Genomic DNA, 25426 nt, shown 5'->3' on the forward strand with positions numbered 1-25426 from the left:
TAAAATGATTGTAGCCTGTTGGCTAGGAAGTAGTGTTGAAAGTTAGGCAGATCTAGTCCTCCTTTGTTCTTGGTCCTTTAAAGCATTTTTAGACTGATACACGTTGGTGTATCTTTCTAAAGGAATTTATAAATGGTCGTCGGAACAGATCTAAACGTGTCTACTGATTGTTTATTCAGAATAACTAAGAATAAATAATTGAGTCTTGGCAAGACCATAGTTTTTACTGACACAACCCTTCCCATGAGTGATATGGGTAGAGATTTCCACCTAGACAGATCATCTTCTACTTTCTTTATTAAGTGGGATGTGGTTTCATTAATAACATTAATACCTAAATATTTAATATTTCCAAATTGCAGCGGGGTAGAAGAATTTTTGAAGGAGCAATTAATAGGAAGAACTGTTTATCAAATAATATGAAACACTTGAGAATAAGTTTATTAATGTAATTACCTCAGAGAGTGGTTTGTGAGTGTTGGAGAAAAAGTAACACATCCGCATAAAGACTGATCTTATGTTTTACATTTGTGCATTTTTTGCACTTAATTACTGTAGCCTGTCTGATTGCTGCTGTTTGTGTTTAAATAAAATTTGCAAACAGTGAAGGGGAGACAGAAGCTGGGGGATGTTTGGGCATTTGTGCTGTCACAGGCTGTTGGGCAATTATGTAATATTTTCAACCAGTTTATGAAAGAGTCTCCAAAACCAAAATTGTGTAAAGTTGCAAATATAAATAAATGTATTTTTCTGCATCTAGAGACAATATCGTGGTTTCAGTGTTTTTACTACATGAATAGTCTATAAAATTAAGTATTCTGTGTGTATTTGTTGATGAGTGCCTACCTTTAATGAAACCGGTTTGGTCCGGTAGTTCTTTAAGGGGGGTTTTGTTCCAACACAGCTGAATCAAATGAATGGCTTGTTATCAGGCCATTGCCAAACTTGATAGCCTGCTGAAGAGGTAATCCAACCATTTGATTCAGCTGTGTTGGAGTAGAGATGCATCTAAAAGCTGCAGGACAGTAGCTCTCGAGAACTGGAGTTGGACACCCCTTACTTAAAAAAAAATAACAGTCCAATTGTGATGAATCTAGGACTGCGTCCACACGTACACGGGTACTTTTAAAAACAGAGATTTTATGTGTACGTTTTTTTTTTAAGTATCCCGTCCACAGGTGCAGTTTTGAAAAATATCTCTGTCCAATTTAAATGCAAAAAACACAGTCAAATGTTGTCAAGAACATGCCAGATCCTAGCCCTGTGGAAATGTTGTCCAATAAGAAGTCTAGAAGCCTGGGAGGGAAACAGTAAAGAGGGTTTTATGCAGTACTTCTGAAAAGTTTTTCTTTAATAACAAAAGACAGTATTTTGGCTGGTGTAGACTCACAACTTAGGAATGAACAAAATCCATACAGCAGGCCTAAATTTAACTTTTAAAAAAAATCAAGTTTGTTAAAAACTGACGACGACATCAGTGTGTGAATGTAGAAGTTCACCCTGACGCCTCTGTCTTTCTAAATGGAGGTACAGTAACTTTGTGTGTATATATAAGCGTGTAAAAACTGTAGATAATCAGATTAAATCTCCGTTTTCCTCGTCCACATGTAAAAACTGAGTTTTCAAAAATCTCCACCCCGGCAGGAGTTGATAAAAATCTCGGTTTTCAGTGATTGAAAATGCAGTTTACGTTTTGGACGAAAGATGCATAGAAAAATCTTTTCAAAAAACCCGTGTACGTGTGACCATATTCTACGAGAGGGTGGAGCTTTGATGAAGGATACTCCCTTTTAGGTTTTACTTTCTTTCTCTCTGCCAGCAGTGGCTGAACACGAGAAAAGAAACAGTTTACAGTCTGGTCAGTTAAATTCAATTTTATTTATAGAGGACCAAATCACAACAGCAATCACCTCCAGGGGATTTTGTATTTAAGGATAAAGACCCTACAATAGTACAGAGAAGACCCCAAAAAACAGATGACACACTGTGACCAAGCGTTGGGTGACAGTGGGTAGGGAAAACCTTCCTTCATAAGGAATGAAACCTCCAACAAAACCAGAGAGGCGCAATCATCTGCTGCGACTGGTTGGGGTGAGGGGAAATTCAAGAAATATTCATGGAAAATGGAGCAAAGCACAGACAATGGTAGATTCAAAGGATCTCGGCTGATTTAAAGCTCAAAAACATTCGGCTTTTGAAGCCTACCATACAGCAGCATTATAAGAGAGACACAAAGCTGCCACCAAGTGGTCAAACTGGAACACCGCCATCCATAAGTAGGTAAAGGTTAATTCTTGGACATGAATTGACCTGTGGTTTGGGGAAGGCCTTGAAAGGGATTGGCGTCGGTTCCTGGGCCTGGTTATGGTTATCAGGGGTTCCATGGCCCCTGATCCCCATGTACCTAATAGAAGTGAAGAAGTTACAGAATTGAAAAAGGGAGGAAGGGAGGGTGAGGCACGTAAATGAGAATCAACAGCTTGCAGAACTGGGGGAACCTATCTAGATGAGAACCGGAAGGAGCGTGTTGGAGACGTGGTCCTGCTCTTGAAATTCCGCTACTTAATATCCAATAATTACTTTCCCACACACTTTCTGAACATATTTAAAAAAGAAAACCTTCGACTCATTTTAAACATTTTGACTACAGAGCATTGTTAAAGACTAAGCAGCACCTTGAAACAAAATACACACGAACACACTGAAGCTCACAGAGCCACTGATAAACACAATAATACAAAAAGGTTTGACAGAGATGAAACACATTTTACATGATTGAAGTCTACAGCTCATTCTCTACTGCGTGCCCAGATTGGTATAAATCTTGACCTTGTTCTTTATCAAAAAACAACAACAGCAGCAGCAATAAGTAGCACACCTAAAAGTGGCAGGCCAACTTTCAGTCCAACAGATCCATCCTCCTTCCCTCCATCCTCTGTGTCTCCTCCTGGCTGACCTGCAGGTGAGAAACAGGTGTGAGGTGTCAGCTGTCAGGTAGGTGATGAGTGAAGAACAGAACAGAATCCATTTCCTCTTCAAACTGCTGTCAGACATTATCTACTGCACTCTGATCACATCACTCAGACCAGCTGCTTTCTACAAAGTCTCATCAACAACATCTTTAGAAACAAACATCAACAACCAGGAAGCAGCTTCACCTCTGATCACACACTCAACTCTACTCACTCACCTGGAGGAACAACTCTCAGGGTGATGTTGCAGATGGGTTTGGTCTTCAGACGAACTTTTGTTGCACTCATGAAGACATGACACTCGTATATTCCAGTGTCATTAATCGTCACATTCTTTAGAATCAAAGACACGTCTCTGTCCTTCATCTGTCTGTCTCGCAGATCCACACGGTTCTTAAAGGATGGATGCTGGTTTTCCAGATCAAGCTTCTCATTCCGATACACAAAAACATATTCTGGTACCAGGTCAGCTCTGCTCCACTCTACAACAATGATGGGGTCCGTTTTATTTGGTACCTGACATGTGAGATTGACATTCTGCTTAGAATCAGCTGTGATGGTTTCCTGGTCTGAAGGAGGAAACAATACAGAGCAGAGAGGTTAAAGGTGAAAATACAACTGTTCACTTCACAGTGAGGACCAAACAGAGATTCCTGAGCTGTATTTCATGTATTTTTAATCATATTTTACATTTAAATCTTAGGTTTTATTCCCTTCTCAAATCAGTTTTTATATACTTTCCTTATTAATCTCACTGCCTTTACGAAAAAGTACTTTGGGTCAATCCCTGTCGTTTTGTATTCATCTGTTTGTTAATGCAAATGCCTAATTAGCCAATAAAATGGAAGCAACCAAATGCATTTAGGCATTTAGACATGATCAAGACAACCTGCTGAAGTTCAAACTGAACATCAGAATGATGAAGAATGGTTATATAAGTGACTTTGAATGTAGGATGGTTGTTGGTGCCACATGGGCTGGGCTGAGTACTGCAGACAGATCTGATCTGCTCACAGTCATCGCTACAGAGAATAGTCTGAACAAGAGGAAATATCCAGTAAGCAGCAGTTCTCTGGATGAAGTGGCCCCAAGCCTCTTCTTCAACGCCTTTGACATTGTTGTAAGTAAAGAAAATGTGTACAAAAACAAAAATGATTGTAATTTCTTTGAGTTTATTGCAGTTTTTAGCAGTTTATGTTGTTGCTGTCGACGTAATACATACAAATTAATAAAATGTGTAACAACATGTAAAAATGTAAAGATAAGCTGTCGTGGACTTTTTTCTATATTAGGGTTCGCTTCAGTCGCAATAAATATCAGGACTGCCAAATGTGTTACTTAGCTACAAGATATAGTCTACTCCATTTCCACACAGCTTCTTACTTCCTCCAATCAATCAATTGTTCTTAGTGTTATTAGTGAGCTGCTGTTATTTTGTACTTACGGGAAAACATGCAGAAAAAAAGCAGCAGAATGCAGCAGAGCGACTCAGTCACTGCACTCATTTTCTCTTCATCCACTTCAAAGTTCAGCTGTTAAAAATCCAAGAATGCTGATATTGTCAGGAAGACAATCTAACACTGTAAATGTCAGGTAACTGATATAAACAGTCTTGCTTTGACTTGAGGTTGAGGGTGTGTGTGCGGTGTAAAGAAACCAGATAGTGGGAAGAGTGAAGCTGAGAGGCGGGAGACACATGTCTGAGCATGAAAGAGAAATAACAGCAAAATAATGAAGTAATTAAAATTTGAGTAAGTGAGCTTGACAGAGCCTCAATTCTCAGCTCAAATGTTTTACATATATCCTCCACAAGTTTTCTTTAACCCTTTAAGACCTACCATAGAACCAAGGCCGCCAGAGCTTACTTTATATTTTTACAGGCTGTAGTGCCATTTAGGGAGCATTTAAAGTTGCTATACATCAATACAACTGTTATAGCCCACATTTTAATAATATGTATGCATTAAGTCCATAGTAACTACATAAATTGCAAAAAAGTGCAATAAACTACAAAAAAATTTAAAATCGTTTTTGTTTTGTTTTTTACATATATTTCTACTTGGAGAAATTTAAGAGGTTTATCCCTCAAAACTTTAAATACAAAAAAGTTGCAAAAAAAAGTAGTTTACAACCACAGGAAATTTATTTTGAGTGTCTTCATAGTTTTATTTTTGAGATACACCAATTTTTATATAATGCAGAAAAAACTTAAAACAATCTTATGATGCAAATTTGCAAAGAAAACAGCATGTGCATCAAAATAAACTATTTAAAGCAGTGCAATTTGAGTTCTTAGCATCACAGAAACTATTCAGAAAAGCATAAAGTCAAACATGACTTATAAAAACACCAGTATAGGCTTTTAAGGCCTACAAGTAAAACACATTTTCGGCGAAAATGACGTCACTTCCGGTTTCAGGCAGGTAATGGCGGACATGCGATCGTTCGCGCTTGTCGCTACCCGATCCGTACCGGAAACCCGATCGGTACCCCGCATGCGCAAATCTTACATCACTTCCTCTCTTTGCCAGCATTGCGACATTCAATATATTTGAATGATACGGTTAGCGCCCAGTTAGCTCCTGGCATTTCTCAGCAGCTCTGCCTCCTTTTCGACTACCGGGACATTTAAACAATGGATAATCCGTATACAAACAAATTCATGCTTTTCTTCTCAACAGAGAGCGTTCCCCGATTGAACAACAGCGCCGTAAAATAAGAAGAATGGCGCCTAATTACAGAGTTAATAATACAGACTTTGTAATATGTCACGTGAAGATTCCTCAACCAGATGAAGTGTTTACTGACAATTGACAGTGATAGCAGACATCATCATCAGTATTCCAACAATCCTCTCCACACAGACAAGCATAAACACACTCGACTATCACTAATGCATCCCTTCCGAGCCCTGGGGACCAAAAATGGTCCCGCCCCAAAAAGTGCAATAAAAAGATTATATATTCATATTTTTTTCCACTTTAAATTGGTCAGTCTTTTAAAACTACTTCTCCCTGAAATATTCATATAAAGTTTTAATTATATTTTCGTTGTTTTAACCCTTTAAATCCCAGTTTTATTACATGAGCGCCCTGTTTTTTTTTACAAAAAACTAAATATTTTCCAAAAAAAACATTTGAAGTAATATTCAATTGTTATTATAATTAGGCCTTTAGATGGACTAAAGATTGGCACCAACATTCATTTCGATCGCCTTTTTTTTTTTTTTTTTTTTTTTAAGACCAGAAAATGGTCTCCAGGCGGCAAATGCTCCTCCTCTAGGCCGAAAACAGTGCATCTTGCCGGGGTAAGTCGCGACGATTACCGGGGCACGATCACCGGGGACCCCTTTTTCCAGCACACACGTCCGATACCACGTGATAACAAATACGTCATTCCCTGTTGACTAAAAAAAAAAATGCACCCTCTCACGGCCCTAGGGACCGACAATGGTCCCGCCCGATCAGCGGGCCAAGCTGCTGCTGCACCCCGGGAGGAGTGCCTCTCTCGCGGGTATGTGTCGAGCAGCCCCGGGGCAAAGTGGTTGGGTCGCCGCTATTACTATTTTTTTTTCTAGGAGCACAGTAAATGTAATAAATGGTGATCATGTTTTCACTTTTTGCTTATTAGCACTTATTATTTACTTATTGCTTATTACCACTATATACTATTACCTTGTTGTGTTCTAAAATAAAAAAAATATGAAAATAAAAATACAAGATCACTTTGAACAAGAAAACATTTATTTTTAGAACTATATAACAATGAACATATACTGGAATATTTGGAATGGGGAAAGGTATGAGTGAGAGTGGGGGCTGGAGGGGAGTGAGGGGGAATCGGCTGGGGGGGGGGGGGATCGGCTGGGGGGCAGTCCTGCTCAGGTGGAGCAGTTCCTGCAGGTGGTCAGGCTGTGGTCCCTGCATGTCACGTTCCCACATTTGTGGCAGACGCTGTAGACCCTCTTTCTTTTTCCTCGGCACAGCTGACATTGCCTCCTGAGCTTTGGTTTGATGGCTGCAGAGGGACCGGGAGAAGGATCTGCAGCATCGGGAGAAGGATCTGCAGCATCGGGAGAAGCAGCGGCCTGCGCCTGTCTTACAAACTCTGCTGTGAGGACAGAGCGGGGAAGTCGCTCTCTCCTAGCAATGCATGGTTGCACTAAGGCTTCTCCAACCTGCTCTATGTAGACCCTCCTCCTGTAACCTTTATTTCGCTGCCAAGCTGGGTCCACCGCGGTCCACAGGACATAGCCATTATAAAGAGAAATGTCAAGCAGATGGTGGAAAAGGGCTAACAGCCACCGTCTCGTCCGCCTCCTACAGCTGTAGTCGTTAACAGCCTAATAAAAACACAAAACACACACACACACAAAAACATTAAACCTACGTATATTTTACACAAGAATATATGAGCAAGAATGAATAAATTTGTGCGCAACTGATGCTGACACCTACCTGATCGAGTTTGTCCACACCTCCCTTGCATCTGTTGTAATCCCTTATTATGTGCAGCTTTCTCTTGGGTCCGTCGCAGATTCCTGGAGTCCGGTGTTTGGAGCTCAACAGGAGCACATTTTTGCCGCGGCGAGGGACGTATGAGACGGCCGTATGCGTGGAGGTGAAAGCAAACACGGAGGAAAAAACTCCTCTCCCCCTTGTCTGCAGCAGTTCTGGCAGAAGCTCGGGCTTGTTCTTCCGAATGGTGCCAACCAGGGTATTTGTTCTCCTCAGCAGCTCCACTGACAGAGGGTAGGAAGTAAAAAAATTGTCACAGGTGACGCTGTGTCCCTGTAGCCCCTCCGTCAGCTCCAGAACCACTCGCATACCCTGGTTGGTCTCAGCGCGCCCAGTGGCTGCTTTGCCCGTGTACAGCTGCAGCCTCCAGGCATAAGACGTCTCCACGTCGCACACCGCCCATACCTTCAGTCCATACCTCCCCGGCTTTTTGGGCATATACTGCCTGAAGCTGCACCTCCCTTTGAATCGGACAAGCTCTTCGTCCACGCAAATGTCTTTGTTTGGGAGGAACATCATTTCGAGACGATGGGTCCACATGTCCCAGATCTTGCGAAATGGACCCAGTTTGTCGTCAGAGTGTGTTGGTCTCGCAAGTCTGTCATCGAATCGCACAGCTCTGGTGATGTGGCGAAACCTTTTCTCCGACATGGTTGCACGAAAAATCACCCGGCCGGATTTCTCGCTCCAGAGGCTGATCGTGGCTTCGTTTCGGGAGCGATAAACACCGGCCAGAATTATTAGTCCGACATAGGCACGCAGCTCATCGCTGTCCACGTCCCTCCAGTCAGCCATAGCACGTCTCCCCTGGAGATTGGTCATTGACACGATGTGCTGGATAATGTCATCCGTGAGGAAAAGGGAAAAGCTGGATAGTGGGTCACTGATCCGGGCCAGGGCGTATAAAGTGGGTCCGGTGCGTCCCGTGGCCGCTGGAACGTAGCGGAACGTCTCAGCGTTCGTAGGTGACCACCGTGTTCCATTTTTTGAGATCCACCCCGCTGATTCTTCCTCTCCGCTCTCACTTTCGGACTCCGATCCATATGAGTCGGAACCGGACTCCTGCTCCTCCGTTTCCTCCTCTGAAGAAGTATCCGATTCATCCCCCGAGGATGGGGCACTTTCCTCGCTGTCGGGGTCCATGATGAGTCGCAGGGCTTCCTCCGCGTTGTACCGTCTTGCCATTGTGAAAAAGATTACTCCCAGCTACTGCTCATTCTTATAACCACGGTTTTAGTGCAGCTGCACAAACAACCCGAGCTTGCAGACAAAACAAGTCTAATTTGGCTTTGGTATTCGTTTCATATTTGATTTGTTTACATTGCAGGGTGCACTGAACTGCAGACTTCAAAAGGAGAAAACGTTTGAAATTAGGCACACACTCTTTGATTCTGAGGTTAGACACACACTCCTTTATTTTTTTTAAGACACACACACACACATTGATGATGATCCAAACTCATCATTTGAGCAGAAAGACACTGCTTTGAATGTGGGATTTTCCTCTGTAAAACTTGTATTTTCCAGCAGGCGTCAAATGTGAAACAAGAGCGCCACATGATGGACAAATAAAAAAATTACAATTCTAAGCACACACGTCCGATACCACGTGACAACAAATACGTCATTTCCTGTTGACTAAAAAAAAATGCACCCTCTCACGTCCTAGGGGCCGAAAATGGTCCCGCCCGATCAGCGGGCGAAGCCGCTGCTGCACGCCGGAAATGAGGCTTCGTTTCCCGCAGGTCTGTCTAAGCAGCCCGCTGTTTTCCAGCCGGGATCAAATGTGGAGCAAGGGCGCCACCCGGTGGACAAATAAAAAAATTACAACTCTAAGGCCCATAGACCAAAACGAAACGGAAACATAAGTAATCACCAAGACATTAATGGTAATAATTCTGCAGTGAAAAATAGCGTTTATAATGGAAGTCAATGGGCCAAAAATGGTCCCCAGGGCTCGGAGAGGATGTGTATTGTTAGCTTAGCCACTGAAGCTAATTTAAGGAAGTCAGACTTGAATTTTGAAATGAAATTATGCCAAGTTTTTTTTTAGAGGATTTGGCTATATTCCATTCAACACAGTGCAAATGGCTTGTACCTGAAAACCTAAAGGGACCATTTATGGTCCCAGGGCCACACAGGGGTTGTAATGACGCTAATTCAGTTTACAAAAGGGTTCATTCGCTCGGTCAGCAGGTGGCAGTATCCTCTTACACTGGGGAGTAAACTGCCATTAAACGAACAGAAGAAGAAGAAAACCCCTGCACATGCGTGGTACGGATCGGGGAGTCCTGATCTATCTTTTTATTTTTCGTTTTTGTCTACATTATATTGAAATGTTTCATTATTGGAAACATTTTAAGAGATACTTGTTATTCTTAACAGATACTCTGACCCGTAACTATCGTAAAACGCAATTAAAAGTCATAATTCCACACTGAGATTTAATCTGATTCATTACAACTTACTCCCAATCATTCCCATCATGCTGACAATAATGTGGACAATCCTGTAATTTGAACAGCCTCGTCAAGTTTAAGGTGGTCTGGGCACACCTAGCACAAAGGAAAGAGCTGTTTCTGATGTTCAGGTTGCTGTGACATGACATCTTCTGCAAGAGATTGAGGATTTTTCTTCTCTTTAAATATATAGCATATACTCCTTTCCACAGCAGCATTGTCCTCACAGGAAGAACCCTCCTGGGTCATCGGTGATGGGGGGCCTGATGATTGTAGCACATTTGACTGGAAGAGGTCTGTCTGTGTCTGAAAGAGATGCTATTTAGCAATGTGTTTTATGAGGACATGATATTTGTGGCTTTGAACAATGCCAGGTCTTCCTCTGCGCATTGTAAGTCACAAATATCTTTCCAAACTGTATTTCAGGCTTAAGTACAGAGAAACATGTCTGTGAAGAGGATGCACCAAAATCTACCCTCACACAAAGTGGAGCATGTGCCATCTGGGCAACTTTCTGTCTCCTTTTCCATGTCGCAGCCTTGGCCTCTCCAAAGAATTTCAGGATCACCATTTCCATCAATATAGCCTCTTGTGGAAATACCTCTTTCACAGTTTCACAAACTGAATACTTTCAAACTGTGTTGCTCCACTTCACAGACAAGAACAGAACAGAATCCATTTGTTGGATTTGTTCCTGATGGGTGATGGGCACTGCCAGGGCTGCCCTTTGTCACTGATTTTGTTTGCAATTTTTATGGACAGAATTTATAGGCGTAGCCAAGTGGCGGAAGGCTTTCACTTGGGTGGTCTCAGAATCTCATCTCTGCTTTTCGCAGATGATGTGGTTCTGTTGGCTTCATCGGGTGATGGCCTCAAGCTCGCCTTGGAACGGTTCACAGCCGAGTGTGAAGCGGTGGGAATGAGGATCAGCACCTCCAAATCTGAGGCCATGGTCCTGAGCCGGAAAAAGGGTGGAGTTCCCACTCCGGGTCAGGGACGAGTTTTTGCCCCAATTGGAAGAGTTTAAGTATCTCGGGGTCTTGTTCACGAGTGACGGGAGGAGGGAGCTGGAGATCGACAGATGGATTGGTGCTGCGGACGCAGTGATGTGGACCCTATACCTGTTGTGGTGAAGAGAGAGCTGAGTGTAAAAGTGAAACTCTCAATTTACATGTCAATATACGTTCCTACCCTCACCTATCGTCACGAGCTGTGGGTAGTGACAAAAAGAACAAGATTTTGGCTGCATCCAGACTCTTCTCACGGTCAGAGGATGGGCAGCATGGTAGGTAGCACTGTCTTTCTGTGTGGAATTTTCATGTTAGGTAAACTGGTTATTCTAAAGGTGTGAGTGTGAATGGTTGTCTGTGATGTCCTGTGACAGCTGGAGTAGACTCCAGCACCCAGCCCGTGACCCTAACTTGGACAAGTGTAAGCAAATGGATCATCTGAGGATGTTGCAGGAATATAAGCTTACAGAAGGTTTTATCCCACCACCCTGCATCAAAAAATAACAATCCTGCTGTTTTCCAGAATATAATGAATCAAAGCCAATTCAATGATGTTCAGAAGCACCAATAAAATATTCAACTGTGTACAGTTCTGGCCAAAGAAATGTGATTTTCTTTCTCTTTTTTCACTACAAGTCAGTTTTTTATGGCAAAAAGATGGCATTTCAACAATCTGGAGACAAAACCTCATCAGACACATTTCTCTCATTAACTAAACCGGTAAAGCTGGGAAGCGGTGTTTCGTCTGAATGTGGTACAGGTGTCATTGCTGATGAAGGTTGGGGTAACTGACAGAAGATTTAGATTTGCAACTGCTTACAGAAATAATGCCAAAAACATATCCCTTCATATCATATCATATATTTTATTTTATTGCATTCCAGTGTTTTCTAATTTCTGCTACAAAGCTTTGCACTTTTGCTGTAATGAAGCAAATTTCCCACCTGCGGGACTAATAAAGGTCATCTTATCTTATCACTGGAATAAGAAAATCCAGAAAAATCTCTTTGTCCACACTCGCAGGTTTTCCACACATACAAACTGAATGAGGAGCCCACAGCTCTTTTTGGTTGCCCAGTTTCATAGCAGAACAAGTACACTAAGCTCTTTTTGTATTTTTTGGGAGTAGAGCTTTACAATACAACCTATGCTAAGATGGTTTAGTGGGGTTATTCACCCACATCAGGTTAACTGATCATTCTTAAACTAAGTGAAACATTTTAAACATTGCAGCAAAATGAGCAGGCTTCATGTGACCTACTGTTTATGAAAAACTCAGACACTGCCTGATCCAAATGTCTGCAGGGGAATGAAAGACTGGGGTATTCATGCATAAGTGAAATGACTTAATTAGAAATAAAAGTGCATATTTCACTGGTGCCTACAGGCACAGTCCTGTCTGGGCTTGAGCTGAAGTCAGTTACTGTATTTTTACTGTATTCTCCCTCTGGTGGCAAAGGTCAACCTCAGTTACAGACACAGATCTGTGTACAGAAAGAAGTTCAGAGTATCTTCAGAGTAACAACTTTAAAGTCATGTTAGTACCAGGGCTCAGTCTGTTTAACTGAAACAGACTGAAACTGAAATCACAGGAAATAAAACCACACAGAGAGGAGAACTCTGAGCAGAAGGTATTATTTAAATAAATAAAAATGTGTTATAACTCATTACTGCAGGCCTGTGTCTGTCTTTATAAGCTCATGTATTATAAATTTACATTTACGTGTATGCTGTTGGTAATCACTGTGCAATAACAGCCATGCACCAACTGTGACAACCCTCCAGTTAGGCAGTGGTACTCTTCACTCTGTAATAAGAGCTTCCTGGGATTGTCTTTAATCACAGATGGATGTCAGAATGGTGACTTAGAGCCAAGCACACTACACAAACATGATAAGAAGCCAGATTTATAAACCTTTTTCTGTCAGACAGTGATAAGCTGTAATTGTGTTTTTCCCTTAGTACTCATTTTTTTTTATGAATCCAGGGTTTAGATCAAAGTCTAAATCAGATTAAACATTCAGACAAAAAAAGACTTCTCACAGCATTATGCATTATATTCAGCTGTTGTTTTCAGTACACAGTAAAAATGAAATGTTACATTTAAAAAATACAAAATAAATGTAGGACACATGTTACTGCAAAACTTTTCATCTGATTTTTAATGGCTCGTGACATTGCAGAGAATAATGAACAAGCTGGACTTTTGTAGTTCAACAAATAAAGGTCAAGGGTTAAAAGTTACAGTAAATTAACATTTGTTTGCACTGGTGGGAGGGTCCTGCTCAGGTTTGAACGCAGGATCAGTGCTCCTAACCTAAATATTATCAAAACGTGTTGCTTCTCTGAATTAAAACACAATTTGCTATCACTGAATTTTCTATTATAACATCACCTCCTGTTGGTTGATGAGCGTGACGACGAGTGGGTTTGACATTCATTGGAATCTTTCCAGTTGTGGGAATCTTTCAAATCCTGAATGACAACAGTGTTGACTCAGAGTTCAGCTGGAAAATTAAAGATAAACATTTTTTTTAAAATTCCAAGACATTTCAGCTCCAGGCAGGTTTTCTATGGATCAAAACTCACCAACAAGAACAAACAGACCAGCTATAAGTCCAACACATGCAATCATGCTTCCTCCATTGCTGACGCCTCCTTGTAGACCTGGAGGTAAGAAACAGGTGTCAGCTGTCAGGTATGTGATCACAGACCTGAGGCCTGTACTATGACATTCACACGCCATCTTGCAGCTGTCTGCTGATAACTCTGCATTCCTTCACACAGAAAACATCCTACAGCAGAGCCTATAATGAATATAAAGTTTGACATTGAAAAGACATCCACAACAGCCCCTTCAGTGGACCAAAACTGGACATCCAAAAAATACCATATAAAACAACATCACTCTGTTGTTGAGTGGGTTTACTGACACTGCATGATTTTCAATATTTTCTTTACAAGGAAAGATAAAAATCCCAGTTTGTGATCAGTGCCAACCCCATCCCGTACACCCCCTCTGAACACGCTCTCAGCTGAACTGATAAAACCTGGGTAGATGTTTCAACAGACAGTATACTGGGTAAGTTCAACTTTCTTCATAGTACAGTAGACCCAGCAGCTTTCTACAAAGTCTGATCAACAACCAGGAAGCAGCTTCACCTCTGATCACACACACATACTGAACTCTACTCACTCACCTGAAGGATCAACAACAGTCAGCTGGATGCTGCTGATGGGGGGAGTTGGAATATTAAGACTCTGCCGTTGACGGCATTTAACGACACGACAATGGTACGTTCCAGTGTCGTTCGCCCTCACATGCTTCAGAATCAAAGACACGTCTCCATCTTTGATCTCCCCATCCTGCAGATCTACCCGGTTCACAAAGGATGGATGCTGGTTGTCTGGATCAATTCGCTTCTCTCTGTAAAAAAGGACATAATCTGTCCCGAGGTCAGCCCTGCTCCACTCTGCTACGCAGATGGACGAGGTGTTGTTTGGAGCTCGACATGGCAGAGTGACATTCTGTCCGGGCTCAACCGTGATGTTTCTATGGACTGAAAGAGGAAACAACACAGAGCAGAGAGGTTAAGGGGATCAAAGTACGACTGTTTACCTATCCAGCAGCCAATCAGAGGAAGAATCTAAGAGAAAAAGGTTTTCCTCCACACGTGCATGAACTCAAAGCACGGCTTTATTAACAGAAAGGAAAAGGGCGATACAAAACTACACTGGGATGAACTAAAACTAACTCACAAGGAGGCACAGGGAAATCACTGGGAAACGCACACAACACTGAGGGACGACGCGACATGGAACAGAGGGAGACTTTGACATAAATACACAGAAGATAATGAGGGAAGTGGAATCAAACAGGGAACACAGCTGAGGAATTTACACATGACAGGATGGAGAGGACACGAAACTGAAAACACTGACACCAAGATGCGGACCTTAAACGTAACACAGGAAATTTAGAGAGAATACAAGAAACTCAAACTAAGACACTAAACTAGGGCAACTAAGTGAACTTAGAACAAATCATAATAGAAAATCACAAGGACACAAGAAAACTCAAAGTGTAAGATCCTGACACTGTTAATAAATATACTCTCTCGGGAGCGAGTTGTGTGTTTGATGTGCAGTGTGGATATATTTATATTTCACATTTGAAAACAAAGCCACTCTGTAAAAATACCCCTGCATTCAAAATGTTGCTGAAATTTGGAAACATGCATGTGCTAAATCTTGAATAAAAGTTGTCACTGAAGGAAACATTTTATAATTATATAACATTATGTAACATTTAAAGGGTCTCATTGATATTTAGGGCCATATTTACAAAGAAACAAAAAAACTTGTAGGCTGTTAAAAAGGTTGGGGTGAGAGAAGGAAGACAGGATAAAGACATGCTGTGGAAGAGAGACAGAGGTTAATAACAGATATGATTCAATGCAGAGAGGTCTATTAACACATAGTGAGTGAGAAAGGTGACTGGTGACTGGACCAGGTGAATTAAGAAGCAGAAAGTTAGCGGCCATCCAAGTCTTTATGTCTTTAAGACATTCCTGCAGTTTAACTAATTGGTGTGTGTTATCTGGCTTCATGGACAGATAGAGCTGGGTGTCATCAGCATAGCAGTGAAACTGTATGCTATGTCTTCTAATGATGCTGCCTAAGGGAAGCATGTATAATGTAAACAGAATTGGTCCTAGCACTGAACCCTGTGGAACTCCATAATTGACCTTAGTGTGTGAAAAGGACTCTCCATTTACATGTACAAACTGGAGTCTATTAGATAGATATGATACAAACCACTGCAGTGCAGTACCTGTAATACCTACAGCATGTTCTAATCGCTCTAATAGGATATTATAGTCGACAGTATCGAACGCTGCACTAAGGTCTAGCAGGACAAGCACAGAGATGAGTCCACTGTCAGAGGCCATTAGAAGATCATTTGTAACCTTCACTAAAGCTGTTTCTGTGCTGTGATGAGCTCTGAAACCTGACTGAAACTCTTCAAATAAGCCATTGCTCTTGACGAAGGCGGTCCCACTTTTCTCCTCTCCTCCTCTCCCTTAGCTTCCCTGCTTAGCCTTTTATGTCCTTGTCTAGTCTTGTGTTTTTTGTATTACTTTACCCTGGAACATTCTCTCACAGTCTGTTCTCTAAAACCTAAAAGAGGAATTATGGATTTGATCAACTGGTCCCTAAATGCAATTGACACCCCTTTCTCAACGAGAAGTTTGGGCTTGGGTGAGCCTAAGTGCTGAAGATATCTACCTATTCGGAACCATGGTAACAGGCGTTCTGGCTGATCAGAGCTGGCTTGGCCCTGACTTATCGAAGATTTAAGAAACCCCCACAAGGCTGCCCGCTGGGATTGAAACGATGGGAGAGGCGTGAGTTTCTCAAAATGGGCTCATTGAGTGCAGCATGGATAAGATCTTGGAAAAGCTACGAATATTCATAATAAGATCTCTGAGTGCAGACTGGATTACACCTTGGGGAGGCTCACTGTGGTCGTGAGTTCTCAGAATCGGCTCTTTGAGCACAAGAATGACAACATCACAGAACGCAAGTATGGCGAAGCTCACGGCTCTCCAACGGGAGATTGAGAGACCAGTGTTGGACTGTAGAACTGCTTTAAAATTCATATGAGTTGTTCGCACTAAAGTAAAAACCACCATCACTTCATGCGGATACCCTTTCGGTGCCAGCTGCGGTTGCAAGGCTGGAGCCGAACAAAAAACACCCTGATAACGACTGTGTTTAGACTGTTCCTTCCCATTCCATGCAAGGCCACCTGGGTTGGCTGGCAGACTGTTTACTTAGCCTAGCAGGGCGAAGGACACTGTCTCAGCTGAACTCTGGACACGCGCACACATACATATACACTGATATGCACACACTCATCCCCCCTCCCTTTCCAAGCGCCTTCGATGCTTGTTCCTTCCTGGGAACACGGCGGGTCTGAGCCCGCGGTGGAATGGTAGCGCTGGGCAGGATGGCTGCTGTGTTTGGGTCGGATTACTCTTCACCCCCCACCCGACCCTGTGGCTTGTCACGTGTTCCATACTGTTGTGCTCTGGACATTTATGTGCTTTTTTGTGCAGAGGAGTTTTTTTGTTTCCTGTTCTCATGCTATCCTCCCAGGAGCCCAACAAGAGTAGAGGTCTCTTTTTTTCCTCCTGTACTTTCCCATTGTAGTGTATATTTCAGCGTTTGTTTTCTGTAACGCTACCGATCTCCGACCTGTATCCCCATGTGATGTCTGTGTTGTGTGTGTAAGGTCCGGGGGGGTGTGTGTCCTATTTCACTGCAGGAAGGTTGGAGATTGGCCTATAATTAGCTAAGACTGCTGGGTCTAGAGATGGCTTTTTGAGTAAAGGTTTAACTACAGCCACCTTGAAGGCCTGTGGTACATAGCCGATTATTAGAGATAGGTTGATCATATTTAAGATCGAAGAATTAATTAATGGCAGGACTTCTTTTAGCAGTTTTGTAGGAATGGGGTCTAAAAGACACGTTGATGGCTTGGAGGAAGTAATTATTGAAGTTAACTCAGAAAGATAAATTGGAGAAAAAGAGTCTAACTTAACATCAATGGTACTAAGAGTAGCTGTCACGGACCCGGCTCTGGAGGACTCGGGGGTCCTTGAGCAGTTTTGAATGTTGTTGTTATTATTATTATTATTAGTAGAGATGGACCGATCCGATATTACGTATCGGTATCGGTCCGATACTGACCTAAATTACTGGATCGGATATCGGAGAAAAATAAAAAATGTAATCCGATCCATTAAATATCACGAAAGCACCTCACAAAACTTGCAACACGCCGTAACTCACCTCAGAACGTTAGCAGTCGGAGCAGTATGCATCACGTGATAGAGCGGCTGTGGCATGCGGGACCTGTCGGTGGTCTGGATAGCATTTGGAGCTTCGCTAGCAACCTGGCATTTCATCTACGACAAAGTTATCCCCGAGAGAAGTAAAGCAAGTGTGTAAGTCCATCTCTGAATGTTTGTAAAGCATTCCCACGTTAAGCTTAACGAGCGACTGCCTCTCGCTCTCCGGCTGCTACTTCAATCGTGAAACTGCTTAAATGATCAGCTGATCGGCTTTTCTGTCGCGAGTCCGTCTCTCATTTGTTTTTGGTCCACTTTGCGCCAGAAAGAGCAAACCAGCGGCTGAACAACAGCAGCACGTTTAAGCTTGATAAGCTGTTGTTACAATTTATTTAAATATTAATTTCTACACCAGGATCTTTTTCTACATAGCTGACGGCTGGTAACTGTGCAGGGGCGGATCTAGCAAAGTTTAGCCAGGGGGGCCGATAGGGCATTAACTGGGAAAGGGGGGCACAAAGACATACTTTTCTTTCTTATTCTCATTTAAAATGTCTAGCTTTTAATAAATAATTATCTGACACCCAAAGTTTTAATTTGATGTAAAATGAATAGAAATCAATTACTGTATATAGTGATTAAGTCTAATATATATACCCTAGTAAGCTATAGTACTTTTTACTTTGGGAAGGTACCATCTGTGCAGTCTGCAATTTTGTTGAAGAAAGATGTTGAATCTATTTAATATTTCTTGAAAAATAATTGATTTCTGTGCATTTTCTTTCACACTGCATCAAATTAAGGTTGATTACGTCGATTAAGCATCATGAGGTGGCGTGTGAGGGGTGGTTCCCTATTTTTTATTTATTTATTTTTGTTGTTGCTGGGAGTTGGAACCCTATTAGTTAGGTTGCTTAATATTTACGCTAAGTACTCTTTAAAATACCAGAATAGGGAGGATGGTGTAGGTCTAAGTTTATTAGATTGATCAGTATTGCTGAACTATGAAATATTTTTTTTGTATACAGGTATAACAGAATAGCTTTAGTGTAGTTGTTGTTTTAAACTTGAGTATGAACTTGCAGACTTGCAAAATGCAGCAAGATATTTTAAAAAACAGTTTTGTTGATTAAAAAACACTATATCGGATTCATATCGGTATAGGCAGATATCCAAATTTATGATATCGGTATCGGACATAAAAAAGTGGTATCGTGCCATCTCTAATTATTAGTAGTAGTAGTATTATTATTATTTGGTGATGTGTGTGTTTTTCTGCACAATGCTGTGTTAGTCTGTGTTCCACTCGTATGTATAGGCAGGGTGTGGGTGTGTAGGTGTGTATGTCTGTGGGTGTGGCTGGAGGATGGAGCACAGCCACCTGCAGGCCTGATGGGTGTGGCCCTGCGGGAGGACTGGCCACACCTTAAGTTTCTGCCACACCTGTTGGTGATCAGGGCTCGTCGGGGGAGCTACTTAGGAGAGTGTTGGAGCTCCCACCGGTGCGGGATCATTGAGTTATCGTACTAAGTTAGTGTGTGTCTCAGCATATGTCAGTGCTGTTCATATATGCCCGCCGAAGGTTAGTGTTGACGGCTGCTTCTATGGTTTCCCTGCAGGAGGAAGAGTGGTCCAGAAAGGCAGCACGCACGGGGTGTGCAGAAACACAACAGCGGGGAGCACGAGCACAGACGTCGAGGGGAAGCACGCACACGGGGTTCAAGGGAGCAACGGGGAGTTATTGTGTTTACAGCTTTTCACTGTAAATAAAGAGCACTGTTTGCATCGCAGAGTCTGCGTTTTGGGTCCTCCTTTCCCCACATCCCCACGGTCCACCAGCCAGACCATGACAGTAGCTGTAGACAATATTACATCTGTGGGATGATTGTTGGTATTTTTTTTCTCTAATAATAAAAATTTTAGTTGTGAAAAAGTTCATGAAGTCATTACTAGTTAACGTTAAAGGGATTGTTGGCTCAAAAGAGCTCTGACTTTTTGTCAGCCTGGCTACAGTGCTGAAGAGAAACCTGGGGTTGTTCTTTTTTTTTTTTTCAATCAGTGACGAATAGTAAGATGTTCTGGCTTTGCGGAGGGCTTTCTTATAAAGCAGCAAACTATTTCTCCAGGCTAAATGATGATCCTCTAGATTTGTGACACGCCATTTCCTCTCCAGCTTACGAGTCATCTGCTTTAGGCTATGAGTTTGAGAATTATACCACGGAGTCAGGTACTTCTGATTAGAGACCTTAGTTTTCACAGGAGCTACAGTATCCAGAGTCGTACGTAGTGGTAAATGGCCTGTATTTATATAGCGCTTTACTAGTCCCTAAGGACCCCAAAGCGCTTTACATATCCAGTCATCCACCCATTCACACACTGGTGATGGCAAGCTACATTGTAGCCACAGCCACCCTGGGGCGCACTGACAGAGGCGAGGCTGCTGGACACTGGCGCCACCGGGCCCTCTGACCACCACCAGTAGGCAACGGGTGAAGTGTCTTGCCCAAGGACACAACAACTGAGACTATCCAAGCCGGGGCTCGGATACCTTCCGATTACAAGGCGAACGCCCAACTCTTGAGCCACGATCGCCAGTGAGGAGGTAAAATTATTAACAAGATAATCGACCTCTGTTGGGGTAGCGTTCAGATAGCTGCTCTGCTCTATGTTGGTACAGGGCATTGGAAATAATAACAGTGGGTGGATTATATTCTTAAACTTAGTTACAGCACTTTCAGAAAGACATCTACTGTGATAAAGTCTACTCTCCACTGCTGTGTAATCAATTATTGTAAATGTTATCAGGAAATGATCAGACAGGAGAGGGTTTTCAGGAAACACTGTTAGATGTTCAGTTTCTATGCCATATGTTAAAACAAGATCTAGAGTGTGATTAAAGTGGTGGGTGGGTTCTTTTACATTTCGAGAGAAACCAATTGAGTCTAATAACAGATTAAATGCCATGTTGAGGCTGTCACTTTTAGCATCTACATGGATGTTAAAATCACCCACAATAATTATTTTATCTGAGCTGAGAACTAAATCAGATAAAAAGTCTGAGAAATCAGGCAGAAACTCTGTGTAAGGCCCAGGTGGACAATAGATGATAACAAAAAAAAAAAAGTTGTGTCGCGCTGTTGGGGAGATTTGCGGAATTTTCTAAGTTGTGGCAGGATGCTAGATCATGGCTTTCAATGTTGTTTTGAGCATTAAGGCTCTTCCTAGGGCAGCTGCTACTTTCACTTCACTGTCTGCCTTTAACTGATAGTGTTTAGTTTTCTCCTCCTCCAACCTTGCTTTTGTTTCCAATTCCTTTAATTTCCACTCAATTTCCATTTGTCTGATCTTGGTTTCTTGTGCCAGTATTTCTTCTGTGGCTTTTGGCTGCAAGTTCAGCTTCTGCTTCCACCTCATGACTGCCAGTAGAATCTGCCTTTGAGTATGCAACCGAACCATCTGGGAATGATGTTTCAGTTTCGGTATTACCAAACACAGAACCATATTCCCCTTTGTTTAACATCACTTGTACTCTTTCCCTTTCAATATTTCCCTGTCGTTTAGCAATGACTTCACAAATGTTAGTTGTAAGCACTGCACAAGCATCTGTTCGTTTAACAATGTCTGGAATCATGGATTGGCTGCTAGAATGGGTTCATAATGCCGTTGTACTACAGCGTGCTTATGTCTTATGTCATGACTGCCATTATTTAGCTCTTCAGGTGAGCCAAAATTTTTAACTTTGTTCTGATTTCTTTAGCTGCCTTCTTCCAAGTGTCATAAGTCATAATAATGCCTTCTCATTTTTCTTTGCCTCATATTCCTGCATGCTTTTACCCTTTTCAGTTAAATGCATTTCACGATTGCTGGATCTCACTCCTTGTTGCTCTGAGTCGTCGGCTTCTTCAGCAGGGTTCAACATTTCGTTACTGTAATGAGTATGTTGCTCTATGCAATAACATCTGGACTTAAATTTAAGTGAGTGTTACTTTAACTTTTGGAAACAATGCTCACATCAGATGTTTACACCATGCAAATAAACAGATTAGCACTCACATATTTGACAAAATGTAACTGTAAATACTGCTGATACCACAACGTTATTTTAAAGAAGAATAACCCATATAATTTAATTTATAGAGAGAGCTTCGACAGGTGCAGAGTTTTTACTTCAAGATTCATTCAGAATCTAACAGTGCTGAGGTGCGCCAATACACCTTAAAACTAGACAGAAACACAGAAATACATCTTCTTAGGTGGTTCTTATTGATATAAACTCAAATATAAATCAAATAAAGTAGCAATACAACAAAATATCAACTAAGCAGTCAAGTACAGTTTAAAACATGTACCTTAATTTTGTCTTGTATCACGCTGCTTCACGCTTCATTGAGAGCTGCATTGTGGCACATGTGAGCCACAAAATTGGGTCTGAGCTGGAAGTGCAGCTTGTGGCTAACTACGTGACAGGTCCCTCTGCTGGACACTACCCATAGCTATGCAGGCTTATATCAAGAAACAAAAACTGACCTTTACAAAGATTATGTTGCCGTTTAAATTCTCCTAAATATTACAAAAATACTTTGTTATAAATAAATAATACATAAGCTATAAATTATTAATTCAAAACATAATTTACAACTTTTTAAAATGTTTATTTATTTATTTTTTGTGTAGATGCCTCACTCTGTAAACCTGATCTTCCTCTCGCATTATAGTTTTTTTTAGCACAAGTTTTAAAGTATCCATGAACACAGACTGACAGGCATTTTCAAAAGACCGGAAAATATAAAACAGCAGTGTTATCGCATATTCACTCCTGCAGCTTAAAGCCTAACAGTTGCAAACACACTTGCGGAATGAACTGGTTTCCTGTTCCAGACCTTGCTCAGACTCACCTGCAGAGACCAGCAAGACGCAGGCAGACAGCAAACCGCAGCAGAGTGACGCAGATGTACCAGCAGACATCTCTCCTCCTTCAGCCTTGAAAAACTTTTAACTTCCTTGATGACAGACGATTTAACCTTCGAGGGGGCGTGTCCACTGATAGAATCTAGAAACAGTGCATGAGGAGGAACAGATGTTTTACATTGATCGGTTGTTTAATGTCTTTAAGATGTTCAAACTATGTGCCCTTCACTGTTTCTCTGCGTGATTAAAAACCTCTGATATCTGTCACCCTCTATGTTGCTGTCTTGAGCCATATGTCATCTCTATATATTTTGCCTCCAAGCAGCCAGACTTTATTGTGATGTTTTAAAGTGGCCTTGAGGAATAGTTCTTCAATCATTCTTCCTCACCATTTTCAGCTGTTGTTGCTTGTTAAGCCACTTAAGACTGACCCTTCACTAGCACGCTGTCGCCAAAACACATTTTTTTTTGCAGCTGCTTAAAACAGATGCCATGATGTTTGCTTAATTGTCTAAGTACTGATGATAATGCAAGATTTTCTTGATTGGTGCTTGCGTTTCAGTAAAACCATGAAAAAAAACAACAACCTGAAATCAGCATGAAAACACTATTTAAAAAATAGCTTTGTCATTTCTGATTATTACAAAAAATAGTTTTGTTGTCCTGTTTTATTCATTTGGGCTGTTTGCACTTTCTTAGCAAACACTGCAGCTGGTGCAGAGGAACCTGCATTCAGGTTTGATGTGCAGCAGTAGAGTGAAGTGCAGGCCTGCAGGTAACATGTAAAAACATATTTGCAGTGTAGTGTAACACTGCGGTGTCACCAGACTTCTGTAGAAATAAAAAGTGGAATGTGTACATGTTATCAGTGGACTCATTGTTCTGCTCCTTGAGATGAAGTCGTGTCTGAACTTGAGCTGCATTTTTCCACTATGGTTTTAAAGTGACTTTTCACACAAAGTCACTTTAAAAGGAAGCTAGCCCAGGCTCATAAAGGACCAGTGGAAGCACGGTTGGCTCCATCCTGTTGGCTAGTTGATCCCCAAAGCCCAGCAGTAAAGCTCAGTCTGGTGTTCTGAGGGGACCATACAAAAGTATAGCCACCAGGACTCCAACAGGAGCAGAAGAGACAGCTGCCAGTTGGCTGTGGGTTACAAGTGGTGGTGATTGGGTAAAGCTGCTGGGACAGGGCTGGATCATCTAGGTAAGGACGTGTAATGTTGAGAGGCCCGAAACACCCATAGAACCCAGGAAACATCACTTATGATGTGTACCAGTATGACCACTAGATGCGCCTTTCAACAGATCAAAGCTCACTGGTGTCAAGTTTGTCAGTGTGGCAGGCAAGGGTAGGACCCGAACACATAGGAGGAAGTAAATAACTTAAGCAACAGCTCTATTTGCTGTGAAACGGAACTAAAAAATAAAGTACAAAGAAACACTAAAAGAAGCAAACAAAAGATAAACTAGAAACAAGGACTCTTGTAAGCAAGGAACTTGGCATAAACAATAGAACATGAAAAATGCAGTAACAAGCAGAGGGAGACTGAGGACTTAAATATACACATGATAACGACAGGATGGGAAAAGTAGAAACACAGGAGACACAAATCAGACATAACGACAAAGGGGAAGCGAACCTGAACAAAGTGCATACAGGACAAGAGACAAATCAAAATAAGACTGGAAACACACTGACAGAGACTCTGACACGCAAGCTGGACAAAGAAACCGGGGAGACAAGAGTAAACACGGGGACAAGACTGACTAAATATAGAAGATTAGACAACTAAGGCCACTAATAACAGAAGGCTAACAGAAACACACTTTAAACTTGGCAAATGAATAACCAGGAACCTAAGAATTATAATATTTTTTTAAAACGAACACCACAATGTCCAGAACTAGAAAATACTGAGTCACAGACATAATGAGACTGGCAGTTTGTGGCTCTGTCTGCTACTCCCGGCACCCAGCAAGGCTGTTTCAATCTGGGACTGATGGGTCTCGCTCCACCCACCAGCAACCCAGAACACGTGCAGAAGGAAGGCTGAGTAAAGGGCAGAGGTCATCGCATCATGAAATTAATCAAAAGAAAGATCCATAGCTGACATCATTACATTTTTATTGTGATTTCTTCAAGATTCACAAGCTTTATTGTCATATACACCAAAAACACAAGTGGTTACGCAGAGCAATGAAAATCTTGCTTTGCCAGTTCCCTTCACAAAACTAAATAAATAATAAATAACAACTAAACCCAAAGTAAACTTAACTCTGAGCATAGAAAATAATAAAACAAGTGCTTTGTAGCACTTGTTAAATCCAAAATTTTCTCAGCTTTTTGGGAAGAAGAGTCGTTGATGATCTGCTGTGTGTTATGGGTCCATGTGAGATGCTCAATGAGGATGTTGGTGCCGAGGAATTTGAAGGTCTTCACTCTCACGCTGAACATTTCATTAGCTGATAAAATTAAATGAATCAAACAGAATTCAAATAGACTCTCACACATTTAAGCAACCCCATAACAGAGTCTATGTTTTCTAATCCTTCTTCTACTTCTCTAATACTGATTAAATACATGTTTTATGACCATTTGTACTTCAAATATAAGGGGATTCAGGTCATGCTGTTTCCTCTGGGAGTTAAAGGTAGACTGTGCCGGTGTTTTCATCTGCAGTTACTTTAACATGGCGCAGTGTG

General features: G+C 41.7%; 2 protein-coding genes across 2 annotated transcripts in view; both read right to left on the reverse strand.

Moving 5' to 3' along the window:
• Positions 1-1952: 1952 nt before the first annotated feature.
• Positions 1953-25426, reverse strand: part of LOC146713320 (myelin-oligodendrocyte glycoprotein-like) — a 42640-nt gene continuing 19166 nt past the window's right edge. Inside the window, exon 4 of the mRNA XM_085446863.1 lies at positions 1953-2956. Coding sequence (XP_085302989.1) covers positions 2841-2956 — 116 coding nt within the window. The 3' untranslated portion in view covers positions 1953-2840. The remainder of the gene's footprint in view (positions 2957-25426) is intronic.
• LOC146713321 (butyrophilin-like protein 2) lies at positions 13001-22790 on the reverse strand. Its single transcript, XM_085446934.1, has 4 exons — positions 22711-22790; positions 14159-14518; positions 13548-13625; positions 13001-13465 (listed from the first exon to the last, which is right to left on the reverse strand). The coding sequence occupies exons 1-4, from the start codon at positions 22778-22780 to the stop codon at positions 13455-13457; spliced, it is 519 nt and encodes a 172-aa protein (XP_085303060.1). The 5' UTR covers positions 22781-22790; the 3' UTR covers positions 13001-13454.

This window comes from Copadichromis virginalis, linkage group LG3 (genome assembly GCF_057382275.1).
Source record: "Copadichromis virginalis isolate Kocher_CV1m ecotype Utaka linkage group LG3, C_Virginalis_male_GT1.1, whole genome shotgun sequence".
Lineage (NCBI taxonomy): Eukaryota > Metazoa > Chordata > Actinopteri > Cichliformes > Cichlidae > Copadichromis > Copadichromis virginalis.

What these genes read in the sequence shown, in the direction of transcription:
- LOC146713321 (XM_085446934.1), bottom strand. Translation starts at nt 22,780, where the DNA reads ATGTCTGCTGGTACATCTGCGTCACTCTGCTGCGGTTTGCTGTCTGCC. An exon ending in CGTCTTGCTGGTCTCTGCAG is followed by an intron (nt 14,519 to 22,710) that starts GTGAGTCTGAGC and finishes TTCCTCTTTCAG; the next exon opens with TCCATAGAAACATCACGGTT. An exon ending in GACTGTTGTTGATCCTTCAG is followed by an intron (nt 13,626 to 14,158) that starts GTGAGTGAGTAG and finishes TCTTACCTCCAG; the next exon opens with GTCTACAAGGAGGCGTCAGC.